This window comes from Camponotus floridanus, unplaced genomic scaffold (genome assembly GCF_003227725.1).
Source record: "Camponotus floridanus strain SB8 unplaced genomic scaffold, Cflo_v7.5 scaffold99, whole genome shotgun sequence".
NCBI classification, from domain to species: Eukaryota; Metazoa; Arthropoda; class Insecta; order Hymenoptera; family Formicidae; genus Camponotus; species Camponotus floridanus.
Window position 1 is genome coordinate 747,673 of NW_020229870.1, and position 19,888 is coordinate 767,560.

Genomic DNA, 19,888 nt, shown 5'->3' on the forward strand with positions numbered 1-19,888 from the left:
TAAATTAATGTCTTTTTGTACGATAATTTTTTTAACGATTATATGTTGTTTTAACGGTTTTTTTTTAAATCTTTTCCTAAAAAAGAAATTCTTTTTTACAGTTTCCATATAAGAGACTGTCGACTTTCAATGATATTATATTATCTAAAGAGTATAGAGTGTGATAAAAACTAAATTACTGCAATATTTTTTCTGCTTTTCTTGTATATTTTATTGTACTTTGGTTTATGTATTTGGTATATTTATATACAATATTTTGTGCATAATTCATTTATCATAAGTTTACTATACATATGTAGTAAACTTACAATCAATCTCTAAATTAACAATCTATTTGTACAATTATATTTATTTAACATACTTAGTAATACGCAGGAGAGAAGTTATGTAACTATAATCGTGCAAGAAGAGAGAGATGGAAAGATTTCGATTGTAAGAGATTAACAATGAAATACTGTATCACTGCAAACCTGAGCTCATCGAATATCTGAAAATAATTACTTATGAGTGCAAAGATATTGGTAAATGAGTATGTATTTGTACATTTACAAATATTTTTGTAATATAGTTTTGTAAAATATATGTAATGTATATATAATATATATATATATATATATATATATATATATATAATATAATGTATAATATATATAATTTGTATAATATATTATATAATATATATATATATATATATATATATAATATATATTATATATATTATATATATTATATATATAAATATAAAAAATATACATCATATTTATTTATGTATAAAAGCTGCGCATGTAGCTAACGCAGTATTCTATAAAATAAGATACATGTAACAATGGGCTATACTTGCATAACATTATTATAATATTATTACATATTAATATATAATAATTATATATAATTGCTGTGTATAATATAACAAAATATACATTATACATCTCATTATATTACTCGTAGACTTTCTTAAATACTTGATAATATTAAATCGATACTTTCATTATGGTAATATAGATAGTTGCATCAATAAATGCAGTTACAAAAATATTGAGCTCTTTTTTTGCTTCTATGCCTAAATATGATAAGTTACATATGAAAGTTACATATAATTACAACAAGTAACAAAATTAAATATAATGTTTCGTTAAGTATCTGAGTTTAGTTCGGAATATTTATTCTTTAATTATAATTAAAGTAGCGATACACTATTTGTGCAAATTATAAATCTTTCATTATAAATACATTAGAACCGGCATGTAATCTTTGCTGAGAAAAGATCACAAGTTGAGAGAGAAATCGATATAATTTTAAAATTCTATATAATTATAATTATATTTTAGTTATTATTTTCAATAAATATTAAATATTTTCGATAAATATATTATTGACTTCGTTATAAAAGAAATTTGTTTAAATTGTTACATTCACATCGCGATATTATAGTGCAATTTCAATCGTCAAACGAGATATTTTTTGATTCGAAGTAAACATATACTGAATATTAAAGTAATGATCAAATGTTCACAGTATGTAAATATTATCTTAGATATATAATGCTACTTTTAAAAAATATACTTTGTTTTATTTTATTGACTCAATTCATTTTAAGTTGATACAAGCTAAGTTGATACACTTTACTATAAGAAATTTAAAGATATTTATGATTTCTAAAAGTATATAAGTAAAAACGCATAAAATAGGAAAATATAATAGTACTATGACTTATTATGTGGAAGAACTTAACATTCTGGCGAGAATAATTTAACAAAACGATTACTAGGTAAATGACATACAAAAATATGATTTGCTACAAACGTTCTAGATACAAATAACATCGCACATTATAATACTCTGGACAAGAATCGTGTCTATATAAGAATGTTCCGAAGAAAAACATACAATACATTCTTTTAAGCTTGTAGAAATATAAGTGAAATTCATATCGATACAAATAATAACGTATGTAATTTTTATATATATTCTTTCCGTCCTTTTTGTTTTACAGATATACCATAGACGTTAAATGACATGTACTTTTATTTCGAGAGTGTGAAAAGCGGGGAAAAAAAAATTCAATTAACAAAAGATTTATTCTTAAAAGATTCATCTATGCTTCGTCATGTTTCACCATATTTGTTTAAATACGATTGCTTAGCTACCTTGATGAGTTGATCACACATGCCTGCACCGGTTTCTCTTACTAACGAAGTGAATTGACTGTAGCTGTTTTGCAGTAACATATGAGGGTGATCATATTCCTGTCAGAGAAATTCCCATCATAAATTATAATTTTATAATTACATCCATTTTTCGTTCCGATTATTAGAGAATAAATCATATTATTATTAATTATAACTAAATGTTTGAAATTAAATAAATTATGATTATCATACATGAATAGATGAATTATATATTTAGCACTGTAGTATAAAACATTATAATGAGAAACTTGAAAAGTGTCCTAAAATTTCGGATTCGAAGAAATCGGATAAATGCAATACATTTTTCAGGTAATAAGTTATACTTACAGCCATACGACCCTTATCCATCACTAGAACCTTATCGCTATCCATTATGGTGTTTAATCGATGCGCCACCGTAAGCATTGTGCAAGTCGCAAACTTTTTCCTAATGGTGCGTTGAATCAGCGCATCGGTCTGAGGATCAACATTCGCGGTCGCTTCATCCAACATCAATATACGATTGTTTCTCAGAATAGCTCGCGCTAAGCATACTAATTGTCTCTGACCGACACTGTAATTGCTACCTCTGTCAAACACGCGACTTTCTAAACCATTCCCGTTAATGCCGATCGCATCTTTCAACTCAACCTGAAATAGATATATTATTACACAATATAATATGTTTGTATTTATTCAATAATGTGGTTTGGAACTTTGAAGTTTTGGAGTCTGAATGGATTTTGGGAAGATTTTACAAAAGAACATGAATATTTGAAATTATTATAAAGATTCTGAGACTTTAAGAGCTTGAAACACAGAATTAAAAGATCTGTAATTTTACAAAATTATCTTGTTAATTACAATTTCACTTTCAATATAAAAATGTTGATCAAACCTCTTCAAGTGCTTCCCACAAATCTTTATCGGGGAATTCATCGAAAGGATCCAGATTGCGTCTCAGAGTGCCTGAGAATAATACAGGATCTTGAGGGATGATAGATATTTTGCGTCGCAAATCTTCCAAGGCAATCAAACCCGTGTTTATGTCATCGATCTTAATGATTCCTTCCACTTTCGCTAATCGAAATAAAGCTGATATCAAAGATGATTTTCCGGCACCTGTTCTTCCCACGATGCCAATCTACATGTAATATGTAAAATAAAATTGTAATGTTCTTAATTATTTTTAATCATTTTATATTTATATATATTTATTTTATACATATATATTATTTTCATATTTACTTTTTATTTCGTTGTAACAATTGAAAATTTAGATTAAAAAGAAATTAGAAAATTTTTTTGAAAAATACTTGATATTAAAAATTAATATTGCAGTTTTATAAAAAAAATGTCGTGCTTTCTTTCCGCTTAATTATTATCTTTTTTGACAGAATTTCCTCAGAAAAAAAAATATTTTTTCATAAAATCTTCCTACCTTCTCTCCGGGGTAGATCACTATATTCAAACCCTTAAGAACAGGCGGATCCTCATCCGCGTAACGCATATAGACATCCCTGAATACGACGCTACCTTTTTCGGGCCAGCGTTTGGGTGCATTGTCCGGTAATACCAGATTCTCCTTGTCTTTCTTCTTTAAGTATGTTCCTCTATCTCTCAAATTCGGTTCTGGCGTAAGTTGAATATATTCGAGCACGCGTTCCACAGCCATCATCTGATTAGTTACTTCGGCGCTCTGTCGCATTCCCCATTGAATTATACCTGTCATTCCCATTATTTGAGTAATAGCCAATCCAACTTCGCCACCAGAAAATGCTGAAATAAAACAATAATCAAAGTTTTTATAAATAGAGCAGCTTATAGATGAAATTCAGAGCTTGTTTAAAAAAATGCTTACTTTGATTGAATAGCAAAAAACTGAAGGTGACGAGAGAAATAAAAATGAAACAAAATACATCTAGAGTGAATCCAAAAGCCGTGCTAGTCACGATATACATATAAACGGTAGATGTATGTACATCCTGTAATTTGTCGAATTCCTGCTTGAGTATATCTTGAGCGCAATACGCTCTGATAGTTGTCAAACCGTTCAATGTAGCATTTAGATGAGTAAATACTGGCGAACGAGCTGAAACATAAAAGAATACCTCATAAAATCTCAAAAAAAAAAAGATAAAAAAAATATCTCATAAAAGCATTGGAAAATAAATTAAAAATGAATAAATTTAAATACTAATCTAATAAGGATTGATAAAAAATTTAAATCAAATGAATAAATTATTTTAAAAATATTTCATAAAATGCAATGAATTAAAAAGATTTTGATTTTTATATAAATTGAATAATAATAAGAGTTTCTAAGTATTTAATAATTAGATGTAAAGTAAATAGTAAATAATAAAAATTTTTTAATACATTTTTAAGTAAGAAAGAGAATAGATTAAATGAAGAAAGATAGACATACACATTCCTTCCAACCGCTTGATATTTTTACTGGTTTTAAGATAAACCTTGCGAATCCAATAAAATATTATGCTGATGAACACGATAGGCACCAAGAAGATGGGATTAACTATGCAGGTGACTATCAAAGAACCGAACATCATCATATTCATCTGTCCGGCATCTAGGCATGCTTTGGGTAATAATTCATCGATTGTGCCCATATCCTTGGAGAAACGGTTTAAGATCCTACCGCTAGGATTAGTGTCAAAAAATCGCATTCCCGTACGAATTAATGCACTGAACATCATATCGTGCAGACGTTGACTGCACGTCATGCACGTCTTATAAAAGACAAGTGATCTGGAAATACCAATAACAAAAATACCCAGCACAATGCCTGTGTAGATGTAGATGTAAGTCATTATTTCCGACATATCCTCATCATTCGAGACAGAATCTAAATGATTTCTCGTTATATTCTCGTAAATATCATCTGTTTGATTCTGATTGTGTTTGGCTAGATATTTTTGTGTTTCTACCACATTGACTCTGTGGAAAGAAATTAAAAGAATTATTTAAGAAAATAATTAAAAAATTACTTACTGTTAGATAAAATAATATGTTTGCTTAATGTTAATGAAAATTTATATTAAATGTATATTAAATTTATATTAAATGCGCGTAAAGAGTTAATATGCATTAAGTGATCTACATATTTTTAACAATCGGGAAATAAAACGGATTTAAAATATTGAAAAATGAAGTGAAGAAATTTAATATTAAAATAATTATTTTCTTTTAACTTTTTTAGAGAATTACTTTTATAGATGCTTACAAGAAAGGCACAAAGTAGTCGCTGAGACTGACAATAAATTGCGTGACGATAAATAGGAATAGAACAATGGAGGCCATGTATAAATTGGCACCAGTTTGGAAGAACTTGATAAATATAGGACCTTTAACTAAACCACGTGACGTCCCTTCCATACCGTCGTTTAATTGTTCCTCATCTTCGTCCTCTTCTTCATCATCTGTACCGCCGCTGCTAGCTTCCGGAGTACGACTCTATGGAATAAATTTCGTTCAGCAATATATTTTCTTTTTTTATTTAGATATTATTATAATGTTACGTATATCTGTAAACTTTACTTACTCTATTACTCGCGGAAGAGAACTTTCGTCTTATACTCATAGTTTTTTCTAAAGAATCGTCGATCTCATTCTCCGCTGCCACGAGTACTCCGTACTCGGGTCGATACTCCAATAAATCTTGATAATGCGAAAAGTACTTTACTTTTCCTTGTTCAAGCAATATAATGGCGTCTACTCCCTTTATGTATTGCAATTGATGCGTCGCCAAGATCCTCGTCTTCCCGGCTAGATATCTCTGAATACATTCTTGAAATAAATGTTTGCTGACGTGCGCATCAACCTAGAATTTTAACAGGTAAAAAATTCCTTATAGTATTAAATTTCAAAATTATTTAATTAATTTCATTCATGAAATTGTTATGCCTTTAATTTGTTGATAAAATTTACTTTCAAAAATAAAGAAGCAAAATACCAAAAATTAATCAAAAACATAATATAGATAATTATTATTATCGTTATGATTGTTATGTTAGTTCATTACAGTTTTAAGATTTACAGAATTGAAAAAAGCCGTAAAGAGCTCATTTTTAAAGATTGTAAATTTTATATTACATATATAATCATTGTACATGAAAAGATAAAATTATAGACTCATTTAAAAGTTGCTTACCGCGCTTAAAGGATCATCCAACAGGTAGATGTCCGATTGTCTGTACAGAGCCCTGGCCAAATTGATCCTGGCCTTTTGTCCACCAGACAATGAGCTACCACGTTCGCCCACGATAGTCTGATCACCCTGCGGGAATTGCTTGAAGTCACGCACCAAAGCGCAAGCTTTAATTACTTTCTGATATCGGTGGCGCTCATAAGCCTGTCCAAAAAGTATGTTTTGTCGAACGGAGGCACCAAACACCCAGGCTTCCTGGCTGGCATAGCTGATTTTGCCATTGAGCTTGATCTGACCTTCAGTCAAAGTGATCTCACCCAAAATCGCAGATAAAAGGGAACTCTTGCCACTGCCTACCATGCCGATTACAGCATACAGCTTGCCTTTCTTTATCTCCAGATTCAAATCTTCCAAGGTATTTTGCGACTGGTTATCCTCCCATTTGGCAGTTACGTTAATCATGTTGATAGCACAACTGTCATCGTTGCACGTGGATAATCGCTTTTTTTCTACAAAGAATAAAATTTTATTCGTTAATCCGACGAAACGCTTGATTTTGCAAACTTACCTCCAATAAGATCGGTGGTATTTTTTAGCAAGTCGCTAGCGACAATCATTAATCCGTTCTGCTTTTTGTAATCACTATTTTCATTTAAGTTTTGATAATCTTCCACAACATCATCATCAATGAAAGGCAGATCTTGTTTTCCTTCCTGTTTGTAGATTTGCTTGCTTGAAGAAAGATTAACGTAGTCGGAGGATGTCTTCGAGATGCTGCTGTCCTGGAACTCGTCAAACAGGAGGAAACTTTGGAGTCTCCGTATAGCCACCATACATTCGGCCAGCTCGGCGAAGCCGCGCACAAACATGCCAGACATAGTCTGCGCAAGAATGTTAAAGTAGGACGAAACGACGAAGACCTTGTCGACAGTGAGCTCGTTGCCGAACATAAGCATGGTGACGAGAGTGCAGTAAAGCGCCATCCGAGTCGTGAACAGATTGAAAGTCATGTAGATGCCGCGGATGTACGAGCTTTTAGTTACCACTCGTAGCTCGAGCTTGCGCGCCAACTCTACCATCGCGCAGAACGGCTTCTCCCAAGCATACATTTTGATCACCTGCACCCCGGAAATAATTTCATCCATTAGTCGAACTCGTTCATCCGTTTTAATAGCTGTCTGGAGACGGAATTTTGATGATAGCTTGCCGGTGTAAGCTAAAATGATGAATATAAATGATGAACTATGAAGAATTTGTAAAATAAAAATTATTTTTTAATCAATCATGATGGACGGAAAACTTACATTGGATCGGCACAACCACGAAGATAGCGGCGATACCAATGAGACCAGCATAGCCGACATCCTGATACAAGATGTAAGCTACTATCAGGGCGGATAGAGGTGACGACCACATGTAATGGATAAAAATGGTAACGAGATCGAACCGATTGACATCGTTGGCCACCAGATTGACCACTTTCCCTGGTGCCGTCTCGCCCAGAGCAGTCTTGCTCAGACGTAGAGCCTACGATACAAATGTAAAATTATTATATGATTCAAAAGTTAACGCTGATGAATCATGTTGCGGAATAAAATGCGATTCAAAAACATTTGACGCCACTTTATACATGGCATAAGTGAGTGCTAGAGTGCTGGTTTGTGATATTATCAGCAAAAGACTTGAAAACTTTTTCTTCTTTCATATTCCGTTATACTTTTTCATTTTCCCATTTTCTCAATGTATTTTTTTCTTATTTTTCCCTTATTTTTATAAAGTCAAAAAACCGAATGAAAGAAAAGAAAAAAGGAAGCGTTGCTTTCAAAATTCATTTTAAATATGTGTATATATATATGTGTGGGATTCATGCATTCAATCTCTCTTCAATTTTCCCAACATACATTTTCAGACAGATATTTTACTTAAATTACTTCAAAACAAATAAGATTACTTCATAACCACCTTTCTATATACCACGGAACAAACGGCCACGCGGACTTTGGCGCCGACGTGAAAAGCACCAAAAATGGTTTGATTGGCGCTTATAACATTTATGCCAGTTATTATGCATATTCCAGCCGCGTACCATAGAGCATTCTCGTATGTTTCAACCGAGTCCTTCCGGAAATAGCGTAAGAGACCACCCAGCAGCAACGGCGTGCCCAACCTACGAATTTCGCACATTAATCTTTTAGAATCTGAATGACTATCAGAGTAATAAATATATAATATGTTTTAATATTATATAATATATTCAATATTATATAATGTATTTTATTTTAATTTTATATATTATATATAATATCAGAATGAACACCATTTTATCTCAAATTATGGTTTGACTAATTATAATAATTATTAATGTTTATAATTATTTTTATAACACTATACTTGAATATATTATCATTTTATGGAAACACGTCTGCATTTAAAATATCTTATGTCCCAAATCTTTCATTTATGTCTTAAATATTTTCCATATTTAAGCATGTTTTCACTTTATTATTCTATTTAAATCTCTCTCAAAACTTCTTAAGTTTTTTGCGTATAAAGAAATAATTTTAATGTCATCAAGCTATAGTTAATTTTATCTATAAGCAAAGCTCTCTAAGGAAAGCAATATATTATTAACTATCAAATGCGTTCTTTTTCACTAAAATCTAATTATTATCTAATCGATAATACCTTATCACAAACTCGTTGAGTATCTGAATCATTCCGAGCAAGAAGTACTCCCACACGAATGTGCGGAAAATGGTCTTCAGCAAACTCGGATTGCGTTTCCATTTCTTCGATTTTTCTAACTCGATTTTCCATCGTCTGAAAACATATCAATATCCTACGCATTATTATTATTACTGTATCTTAATGAAGAAAGAAAAGAAGGAGCACAAAAAATCATCGAAATATCTTCTCCTCTTTCCTGGCATATAACTCCAATACTTACTTTTCTAATCGATCTCCGAGTAGATTGGATCGGTCGACTTTCAAAGGATCAAACAAATCTTCTAATTCTAAAATTTTTTTGTATCCTGTCTTGAATAAACTGATAGTCCACCTGACATGATTCGATGAGAGAAGTGATTTAATTGAATTGTTTTAAAGCAAAAATGGTATATTAAATTAAAAATTAATCATACGTTATATGCAATCATACAAATAAATGACAAAATCAAGAATCAAAATTAAAAGATTAGAAATTAGGTTTATGTTAGGAAGGTCATATAACTTGAAAACGAACATGTCCGACTGACATGACAATCTAACTTTATCGTTGTCTCGACAAATGCAAAGTCATTCTCAAATACATAATAAATTTGCGTGAGAAGATAAGGTGTAATTTAACGTGGTAGAAAGCAATTTTACATGGTACATAACATTGTCTATCGCGTATATTGCACATTATTTCGAAATGTCATCCTAAATGATGGAATCTTAATATTAATATAATTAATAGATTTATCTTAATGGAATTACTATACTATTAACGAATATCTTAATATCATATGTTGAATATGTATGTAAATATACAGATATTCAATCGGATTAAATATTTTAATTTTTAAATATTTAAACGAATTGAATAGCTTTAAATGATGGATTCTCAAAAAAAGTCTGATAAATTTCAATTTATTCGTCTAATTGCACGACTTACCACCATAGTAATACCGATGCAATGTTCGCCTTTTCTCTTGGATTTGGTTTCGATTTGATTTTCGTTGAATCCATCAGTCCTTACACGCAGCATTAATTTGCCGCAAATTATCACTTGAAAAATCACAATGAAACGATCGATTAGCTTATCAAATTAATATACTCTCCTTAATTCTCATCAAATGCGATAATGAATTGGAATTATGAAAATTAACATCTTTTGATATCAAAAGTATCAATCGCAATCTCTTCGCGTGATTTTAATCAAAACATCGAAATTAACACTTCGCGTTTTATCACTTTCTTTTGCAGATATCACCAGCTCCCACGATCAATTGACGATATATTTTTTTATTTTGCGAATCTTCAATGATTCTCTTGAAAAAATAAGATATCAGCTTGATTGTCGTTTACTCGATATTTATCTTCGAATGCCTTTTTGCGATTCTAGGGATGTCTCAGTGAGATTCTCTCTAATAATTTTTAAATAATAATTAAATAATAATTATTATATTTATTAAACGTATACAGATATACATATCATAATTATAATTGACATTATTATTACTCTTATGTGTTATATCTACGTAAAATGTATATAGATAATAATATTTAGATAATAATTCAGTTTTGTTAATAATTTTCAGCTAAGAAAATTTGTAAAAATATTTCAACTTACTAGTATTTTTATGTTGTTTTTAAATTTATTCTAATTGCCAGTCGTAGTAGAAAAAAATAGGCGCACCGAAATGATCCGTAACGTGTCCAATTCTAAGGAAAGAAGAATAATCAGCTTGTCAGTCCAGGATTCAAATGTGAACTTTTCGAGTATGTCTATCTGTTTAAAAAAGAAACTTGTATCATTCGCTTGCACTCTTTCCACGTTATCTAGCAACACGCGAATTGTGTTTGCCTGCTGTGTCATTTCTCAAATAGCATAGAAGGTCATGCAATAACTCGCATTTATCGTATAAGTAATAAAATGCAATTAAGATGCATGCTCGTCATGAGTTTGCGATCGACGATTTAATAGAAAATCTTGTTTCTATGCTAGACATATACAATATATATATATATATATATATATATATATATATATATATGAAAAAATTGAAATTAAATTTAAACAGCTTGTAAATAAGACTTACAATTGAGAGAAAATAAAAAAAATATTGCAAAATTATAAATTACAAAATTTGAATTAAAAGATTATAGATTTAAATTTTACTAATAATTATTTAATTATCATTTTATTATCAATTACTTTATCATTCAATAAAACATCTTGCGTTCGAAAATTAAAAGCATCATACATATATCATAAATTAAGTGTTAAAACTTTGAGACTTATATAGCTATAATTTTTCCTCAATTAAAAATAAAAATATGTTTTTAATTAATATTGTGTACTAAATATTAATATTTAATGAGGAAAATCCGCTTAGACTTGACGAATGTGGAAAATACGAAGCTTATCTGTCATTGACTAGAAACAAACAGTGCAAGAAGAAAAGTGATATTAATAAAATCCTTATAGATAAACTATCGTGTTTGCGTATATCTGCGTTATATGCATTCTCCATTGCTTCCGGTACTTAAAATAATCTCTCAGAATTAACTTCTTTATTACCCATTATTTTAAAGACTTCGTTTTTTAAGTTTATATTTTAAGATCAAATAAAACTCCTCAAAATATTTTCTACATATAATACGAAAAAATGAAGAAGATAGTTAAAAATATTAATTGCAAAATTAAATTATATATCTAAAAATAATAGGAATTTTTATGATTTGTATTTATAAAACTTTCCTTTTCGTTTCCTCTTGCCGTAGAATAGTTATGCCTGTAATGTACAGAATTCAAGGTTCTATATGGAAGGAAATCAAGTGTATTTTTTTTTCTGTCATTTTGGGTTCTATTAATATCAGGTTCTGTGCGCGCGCGAGAGAGAGAAAGAGAGAGAGAGAGAGAGAGAGAGAGAGAGAGAGAGAGAGAGAGAGAGAGAGAGAGAGCTATGTTACTCAGGGTCGGAGATTAAAATCCTGGGTTTATCTTATCTTGTTTAGAAAATCTTTGCACATTTGAATATGTCCTAGGTATTGTACGTAGAGTGTCTGCACAGCTAAAACCAATTCTGGTTTTAAGACTTATTAAATTTGCAGATCTAAGAAGAAAAAGGAATAATTATTTCATCAAAAGAGAAACATTTGTGATAAGAAGAATCTGAACTATATATATATATAATGTATTACAAACTACATAAATGTACTATAAAATACATAGCATACTAATTATTAACTAATATAATTAATATAATGCTAAGATATTAATTTATTTATTCCATTTATTTATCGAAAATTCATTCTAATATCTTTCATTTGTTTTCTAAATTTATTCTCTTCATAAAAAGATCTCTGGAAAATAATTGACAAGACATCCTATTTCGGTAAACCTAAGCATTGCACATTATCTCGAAATGTTTTCTAGAGCCATATGAGCCATATGCATGATAGCGAAAGTGATAAAACTTTTCACGTGACTTTATTACATCCATATAGCGAAATAATTACATCGACAGTATTTTAATCTAGAAAAGTGTTTATATGTTATAAACATCAAAATATATCTGATTTTGTGTGATTTATTTATTTTATATGTGTACTTATATTATATTTAATTAATATTATATTTTATTATCATCAATTAGACATTTTATCTTTTAATGAAACATTAATTAATATGAAATAAACAACTTTCTAGATTTGCATATTATAATTTTTATTTGTTATTTAAATTTAAATAAATATCTTGTTATTTGCAATTTTTATGATAAATTTTTTCATTCGATTTTTCAAACGATAATAATTTAGTACTTGGCCAATGTATTTGGCAAACGCTACTGAAAAATAACGTATTGAATAATACGATTTTCGTAAATACAATCGGAATGAAACATTTGCACAATTTGCTTCATAACAGAGATTATATGATTTATGTTTACAGCATTTTTGGCAATGTTACGAAATCATTTAAGTAAACTTTTTTTTCATACACATCTAGTGCAATATAACATTGCATAATAAATAAATAAGAAATGAAGTGACAATTATTTATATATACAAGCTATTAAAAAAATACATCATAATACAAATATTAATGGTTAAATATTATATGGTTATATAAAGAATCGAGTTTACTGTTTTTCTTAAACGCAAAAATATTATGACACAGCGTTGCAAATTATATGGTATGCAAATTTGATTAACACATGTGGCAAGGTCCTCTCTAAAGATTTCCTTATAAAAGATATTTAATAGTATCTTATATTGATAAGCAGCTCGTTTTCTACGTCGATCATGAATAATGCAAGACAGATGATTAATTGTCTTTTCCTTGGCCATATATCTTGGCGTTAAACGACAGAAACTAACCTTTATAAATAATTTCCAGACTATATTACTATAAAAAATTCATTTATCGCTTTTATTATGTAAATCGTCATATTATATAGTTATATAGTTATATAATACATATGTGTGTGTGTGTGTGTGTGTGTATTATTTTTATCATACATTTCTCTTTTTAATTAATTTTTGAAATGAAAATGAAAATATATCGAAAAATTTATTCGAGAGAAATTTATGATAAAAATAATCAAAGTGATATAAACATAAAGAAAAAGTGATATATATATATATATAAAGAAAAAGTGATATATATATAATAATATAATTTAATACAGTGTATAATAACTCAATATATTACTTTTTATATTAGTTATATATACACGTAAATAATAATTATTTTACTTGAAAATACAAAATCGGAAATATGTAAATTGCAACTTTTATTTTCATATATGTTACAAAATAATATATTAGCGAGATATAAAGTTAATATTAATATTTATTATGTTTCCTTAGTCTCGTATATCATATATATGTGACATTTTGCGCATGAGAATTAATTTAGAAACAAAAGCATTAGTGCAGTTTGACCCTGCTTAACAAATATAAGATCTGTAAGAGAGTGAATAATAACGTGATAGCGACATATGTCGGAATTGTGGTGATCATGATGGTCGAAAGAAGAATAATTGCCAGCCGCTCAAAGCGTGGAGTAAAGTTATATAATACAGCAGTTTCTTAGTAGAATCACGTCATACATGGAATCGTACAAGCAGATAATAATCGGCACAAACGGGTCCATCTAACATAAGAATGATAATAATTATTATAAACCTAAATAATATATATTGAAAATATAACACATGTCCTTTCAACGTTTCACTGAAAAAATTGTATTCTCAACTTAAGAATATGCCACTTATCTTTAAAATATATACTAAATATATACTAAAATAGGCGCCAAGAGGATCTCCTCTTATCTCCCAATTAGAAAATATTTCGAATAAATCGCCTATCTAATTAGCTGGAATATCAGAATGTAAATAAATACAATTAACATCTCAAATAATGATACAAAAATATTAGTATTAGAATCTTAGTATTAATATTAGTATAATATTAGTGTTAAAGTATTAGAACTTTATTTGCATTTATGAAATCACATAATTTCGATATCAAGATAATCTTCAAATATATAAGATATTTAAAAATACCATAACCTCTTAAATTTTATGAAAAAGGATGTGACTTTTCAAAAATAATCAAATTATTTTCACATTTTTAAGATAAATAAATAAATAAGATAAATAAGATTTAAGATAAATTATAAAATAATATATTATAATTATATTAATGCTAAAATTAAATTAAGATATTAGTAATAAATAAAATAATAATGACTATCTATTTTCGTCATTAAAGATCTAAATAATTTCATCATTCTCATTTTATACAAATTATCAATATCTCTTTTTTGTCGGTTAAAGATAATTCTATGATACTAGATATTAATATTGGAGAAATATAAATTGATATATTAATATAAAAATCAAATATTTCTTGTAAATCAGATTTAAATATATCAGATAAATATGGTGACCTCGTTCACGTGCTATAAAATCTATAAGGACACAATTAAATGTGTTTGACGTATTATGACAATAACTTGTTGCAATTTGAGTTCATCGTAAGATACCAGGTCAATTGTTCAACGACGCGTGATACGTAATCTTTATTGAAACGCAGCCTGATCATGACTCATATTTAACGTAACTGAGCAGCATATTTAACGTAACAAGCAACTTTGTGAACAAGCTAAAATACATCGCGACTTTTATAATTTCGAAAAATTAATTCATTGTCAGAACATGGAATTTTTCAGAAACTTATCTTTCCCGTTGAGAACCATTTAATAAGAAAATGCTATTTATATAAGCGCAGATATTTGATCTAAATTAAATAATTGTTTGATTAAAAAAATTTTTTTTAAGACTGCTGAAAATATAACATGATAAGGAATAAAAGTATCATGAAGGATTTTTGTTAAGGGAAAGAAAGAAGAAATATATGCGCACAAGTAGGGAATTTTTTAATTTCCAATATTTGTTAAATTAAATTTTTTGTTGTTGTAAAATCCGCAACTCGAAATATTTTCAAGACTCATTTGCAGATTCAAGAATGCTTTTCTTCGTTTAAGAATTTCAAGAAAATCCAAGTATCAAGAATTAAAACACGAAGATTAAAGCAATAACAAACGAGAAGGTAGTTAAAACACGTACATACAGTGATACAGGTCGCACATGATAAATAGATTTGTGTCTGATCAATAGTCAATATTGGAAAGTGACTAAGAACAAGAATTGAAAATCACGTATTAAATCTGTGCAAGTTTTTTAAATTCAATTCAAAGGCACATGTGCACTAACTGGTGTCAAGCATATTATTTGTACTTCTGAATAATTTCCTTTATATTCATTATATAGAAATAAGAGATATAGAGAGAAGAAATTAAGATTCTTTTTTAAATTTGTATTAAAACTAACCTTTTACAGCAAAGCAAAAAAAGTTGCTCGTAAAAAAAACAAATCTCTTCACATTTACCTTTTCATGACACGCGTGCATTGATGGAAATTTATATGCAAATAAATCCTTATTCATAAATCTTATTTATGCGCGTAGTAATCTATGCACTAGACACTTTTCGCATTGTTATTGTAGTCTATCCACCTCTTATTGTTATCATAGTCTATATTGCTCTTTTCAAATTCTCTTTGTCATTTCAATTCCTTCGGAAAAGAGGAGCGTAATGTAGAACGTGTACTTACAACAATTTTTATTTTAAATTATAAAACATATAATTTATTTTTCTTTTAAGATAATTTATTTATGTGTGTAAATATTTTTGCAAATATATATATATATATATATACTTTTTTAATCAAACTTTTTTATTTTTAAACACTTTATTGATTAACGAATCACAGATAAAAATTTTTGACACAAATCAAAATCTGAGAATTAATAAATTAACAAATTAAATTATCAAGAATCTCTTTCAAACAAAATATGTTCCAAAAAATATTCAGCATCATGTATTTTTTATTCTAGCGATAAATTTGGTATCGAATATTTTAAGACACTAGGTGGATAATGACATATCGTAAATAAGTAATACATTCTTCACGAAGTGACTTGAGTCATGATGTAACTCTTCCGTGACGTATAATGTATGAAAAAACAAAACGCGTCCAGCAGAAACCAGTTATGCTCAAACAGTGATTGCGAGCGCAATTAAGACAACGGGTGTTTCAGGCGCATGTTATAATAATTATATTTTAATAATATTAATAATACCAGTAATATAATAATAATGATAACTAATAATTTTATAATTACATTTTCTATCTTGATCGAAACAAAGAGAATTTCTAATTAAATTATTTTAAATAAATATATATTATTTATAATTCTATAATTCTATAAACATATATAAATGTATGTAAAATATATCAAGTATTACGCGTTTTCTCTCACACATGATTTCTGAAGACATTTGGAGTCGATTTTTCTCCAGAATAACAAAAAGTTGGAGAAGGTCGAAACGTTCTAGAGAATTGTTGATAACATTCTATACTTATCCTTCATATCTTTATTTTCGTAGCATGATTATAATCTCATCAAGAAACTGAAATAAAATTCGAGCAAAAGTAATTTATTGAAAGAAGAAAATACTAATTAGCATACAAATATATCTCGATACGCGTGGCAAAATATCGACCCAGGAAGCATGATGAACAAACGCATTTATATTTCTTATCAAAGAAATGGCTTTTAAAATATAAGATAGCAATATGTATATTACTCTTCTAGAGAAGTACATTTGTGCGATTAAAAATATTATAATTTAGAATTAAAAATATCATAAAGGTCAATATTTTAATACAATGTGTTAAAATGCTCCGAACTATATCATTGCTATTTTTAAATTAAATTTATAACTAGATATATATTATCAAACCATGTTATAAGCTACTAAACATAAGCTACTACTAAAGTATTTTCTACTCTCTCTTTCTCATAGTCTACAACAAGAAATGACACAACTATTTTTGGCAAGCTTCGCGAGCATTAGGGACCGATAAAGAATGATTCGCGTCACTTTCAAGCATAACAGCAGATGTTGTACTAGTTAAATATTCTTCCGATCGAGATAAAAGCTCGATCCTTACCTAATCGATGATTTTGATCGTCCTTTTTTTCATCGTACTCTTAGGGACGGTTCGTTGTACACGTGGCTGGATTCTTCACTCTGCTCTTGCTACATAGATTCGTCGCACACCAACTTACACACGTATTGTATACAAACATACATACAACGGAGAAAAACAACTGGCCACGACGACGTCTGCGCGAGAACTGAGTCTGCATTGAGCGTCACGCCGCTTTTGCATGCAATCGTCGACTGCTCAGCCAAGAGCTAAGGGCCAGGTACAGGGGAATTTAAAGAGGGGAGAATCTCCTAGAGGAATTCCCGCTCTAGCTTTCGATCATAAGACCTTCATATTTTTTAGATAAATGTGATAAATGTAATCGTAGTGTGAATAGAACGTTAAAGAAATTGCTCATATTAATATTTTTATCAGCATTCTGATAAATTGTGAAATTGAATGTTGTGGAATTAAATGTAATTTAATTTCTGATGTTCTACACTGGTATTTTACCGAGATATTAATGATTTCAAAGAATCATGGCTTATAAATAAATCACAATGATTGCTGGAGTTATTATATTAAAAATAAGTGCGCGATAAAAGCAACAGATTTAAATTTATAATACATACATAATTAATTATCTGTTCAATCAAGAATTTAAATCACATAATTCAATTTTCAAGTAAATACATTTCATAGAGCTTTCGATCCTGCTCGTTATGAAAACTGGAATAAAATTGATTTCTGCTATTTCTTTGAATCCATCTTCGAAAGTTGATGGCACATAATTTTTCCTACATATAAGACATATAACAATTTTAATATTACTAAATATTGAATGTTAAACACATTAACTGATAAAATAAATTTTTGTATGCCTTTTCATTGAGATCAAATTAACTTATGCGTGTCTATGTTTATTCTTAACTTTTCTTTTAATTTTGACAGTCAAATTATTACAATATGAACAAAGATTGAAAGAAATATAAATTAAAAAATATAATTTGATGAAAAAAACATACTAAAGCTCGACCGTAATTATATACTTTATTTTATACATGATTTTATAGAAGGATATATGCGTATTGAGAAAAAGAGATATATAACAATAAAAAATATATATGCATAAAATCCACTTATATATAGAATTTATAATGATCTCACTGACCGGAATGTGGCTTAGATCAATCAACTAATCGCGAAACTATACAAAAGATAAGATATTTAGATCGTATACAATAATGAGAGATACAATAACACATAAAATATAATTTACAAAGGAATTTATAAAAAAAGAATCAATTTTATACACAATTACCTTATTATTACACTTTGTATTTTCTATACTTGTCGTCATAATAAAACATCTAATTGGAACGTTTCATTTCTTGGACATCTCTGTATATCTTTGTCTTGAGGTGGGATCAGAATTAGCATTGTCTATAACTACGCTTTTTCCTTGATTTAAATATTGTTCGACTGCAGCAATGCGTTTTTGCCAGCTGCCTAAAGTACACAGTCATACGTGTCGAAGTGGGGTAGACCACGGCTCTCAGTTCGCGGCTCTCAATCCGTGGCTCGATCGAGGTGCTCATACAGCGGCGCTCAGCGCCAATCTTGCGTGAGCGGATGTCCATGCTATTTAAAGATTGTTCTAGTAACGGCTCGCCCGTTACAACAGACTAACCAATATTAATTAAAAGTATATTATAACAACAATAAAAATTACTTTTGATCAATGTTGAACAAATGATGCTGTATAAATTAATAATACAGAATAATACTCTGCGCCCCAAGATATTGCAAAATATCGCATTGTAATTAAACCGAAACTATCTCTAAATAATTAATATTACACTGTGCCCCCAAATATCGCAAAATATCGCATTATAAATAAACTTAAATTATCCCTAGATACAGATTAATATTCTTGCGCCCCTAAATATTGCAATATAACTAAACCGTAACTACTCCTAGAAACAGAATATAACACTGCGCTCTTAAATATCGAAAAATATCGCAATATAACTCAACATAATCTACAACTATATAGATAATATAACATTGAGCTAACAAATATTGCAAAATATCGCAAGAAACCTATACCTAAACTACTTCTAGATAGATAAATCGAGAATATAACTCTGCGCCTAAAGATATTGCCAAATATCGAGAGATATCACGAGATATTGCAAAATATCGCTAGATATTGCTAGATATCTTTTTTAAGAAATGTAAAGCCTTATAACAATATAAACAAGCGTTAAACAAGAGCGCGC

General features: G+C 28.9%; 1 protein-coding gene across 1 annotated transcript; it reads right to left on the reverse strand.

Annotated features, from left to right (window-relative positions):
• Positions 1–1,534: 1,534 nt before the first annotated feature.
• Positions 1,535–17,871, reverse strand: LOC105253190 (multidrug resistance-associated protein 4). The gene is made up of 17 exons (XM_025415144.1): positions 17,628–17,871; positions 10,670–10,761; positions 9,992–10,104; positions 9,284–9,394; positions 9,022–9,156; positions 8,299–8,503; positions 7,641–7,863; positions 6,905–7,552; positions 6,340–6,845; positions 5,731–6,009; positions 5,413–5,642; positions 4,597–5,126; positions 4,030–4,260; positions 3,610–3,947; positions 3,067–3,312; positions 2,517–2,819; positions 1,535–2,246 (listed from the first exon to the last, which is right to left on the reverse strand). Exons 3-17 carry the CDS (start codon positions 10,063–10,065, stop codon positions 2,106–2,108), a joined length of 4,200 nt encoding a protein of 1,399 aa, XP_025270929.1. The 5' UTR covers positions 10,066–10,104; positions 10,670–10,761; positions 17,628–17,871; the 3' UTR covers positions 1,535–2,105.
• Between the last annotated feature and the right edge of the window lie 2,017 nt (positions 17,872–19,888).

Bases quoted from the DNA above. Each gene is read 5' to 3' on its own strand.
- LOC105253190 (XM_025415144.1), bottom strand. From the start codon at position 10,065: ATGGATTCAACGAAAATCAAATCGAAACCAAATCCAAGAGAAAAGGCG. The intron at 9,395-9,991 runs GTAAGTCGTGCA...GAATCATGTCAG, and splicing joins GCATCGGTATTACTATGGTG to GTGGACTATCAGTTTATTCA. The intron at 3,948-4,029 runs GTAAGCATTTTT...GTTTTATTTCAG, and splicing joins TTTTTTGCTATTCAATCAAA to CATTTTCTGGTGGCGAAGTT.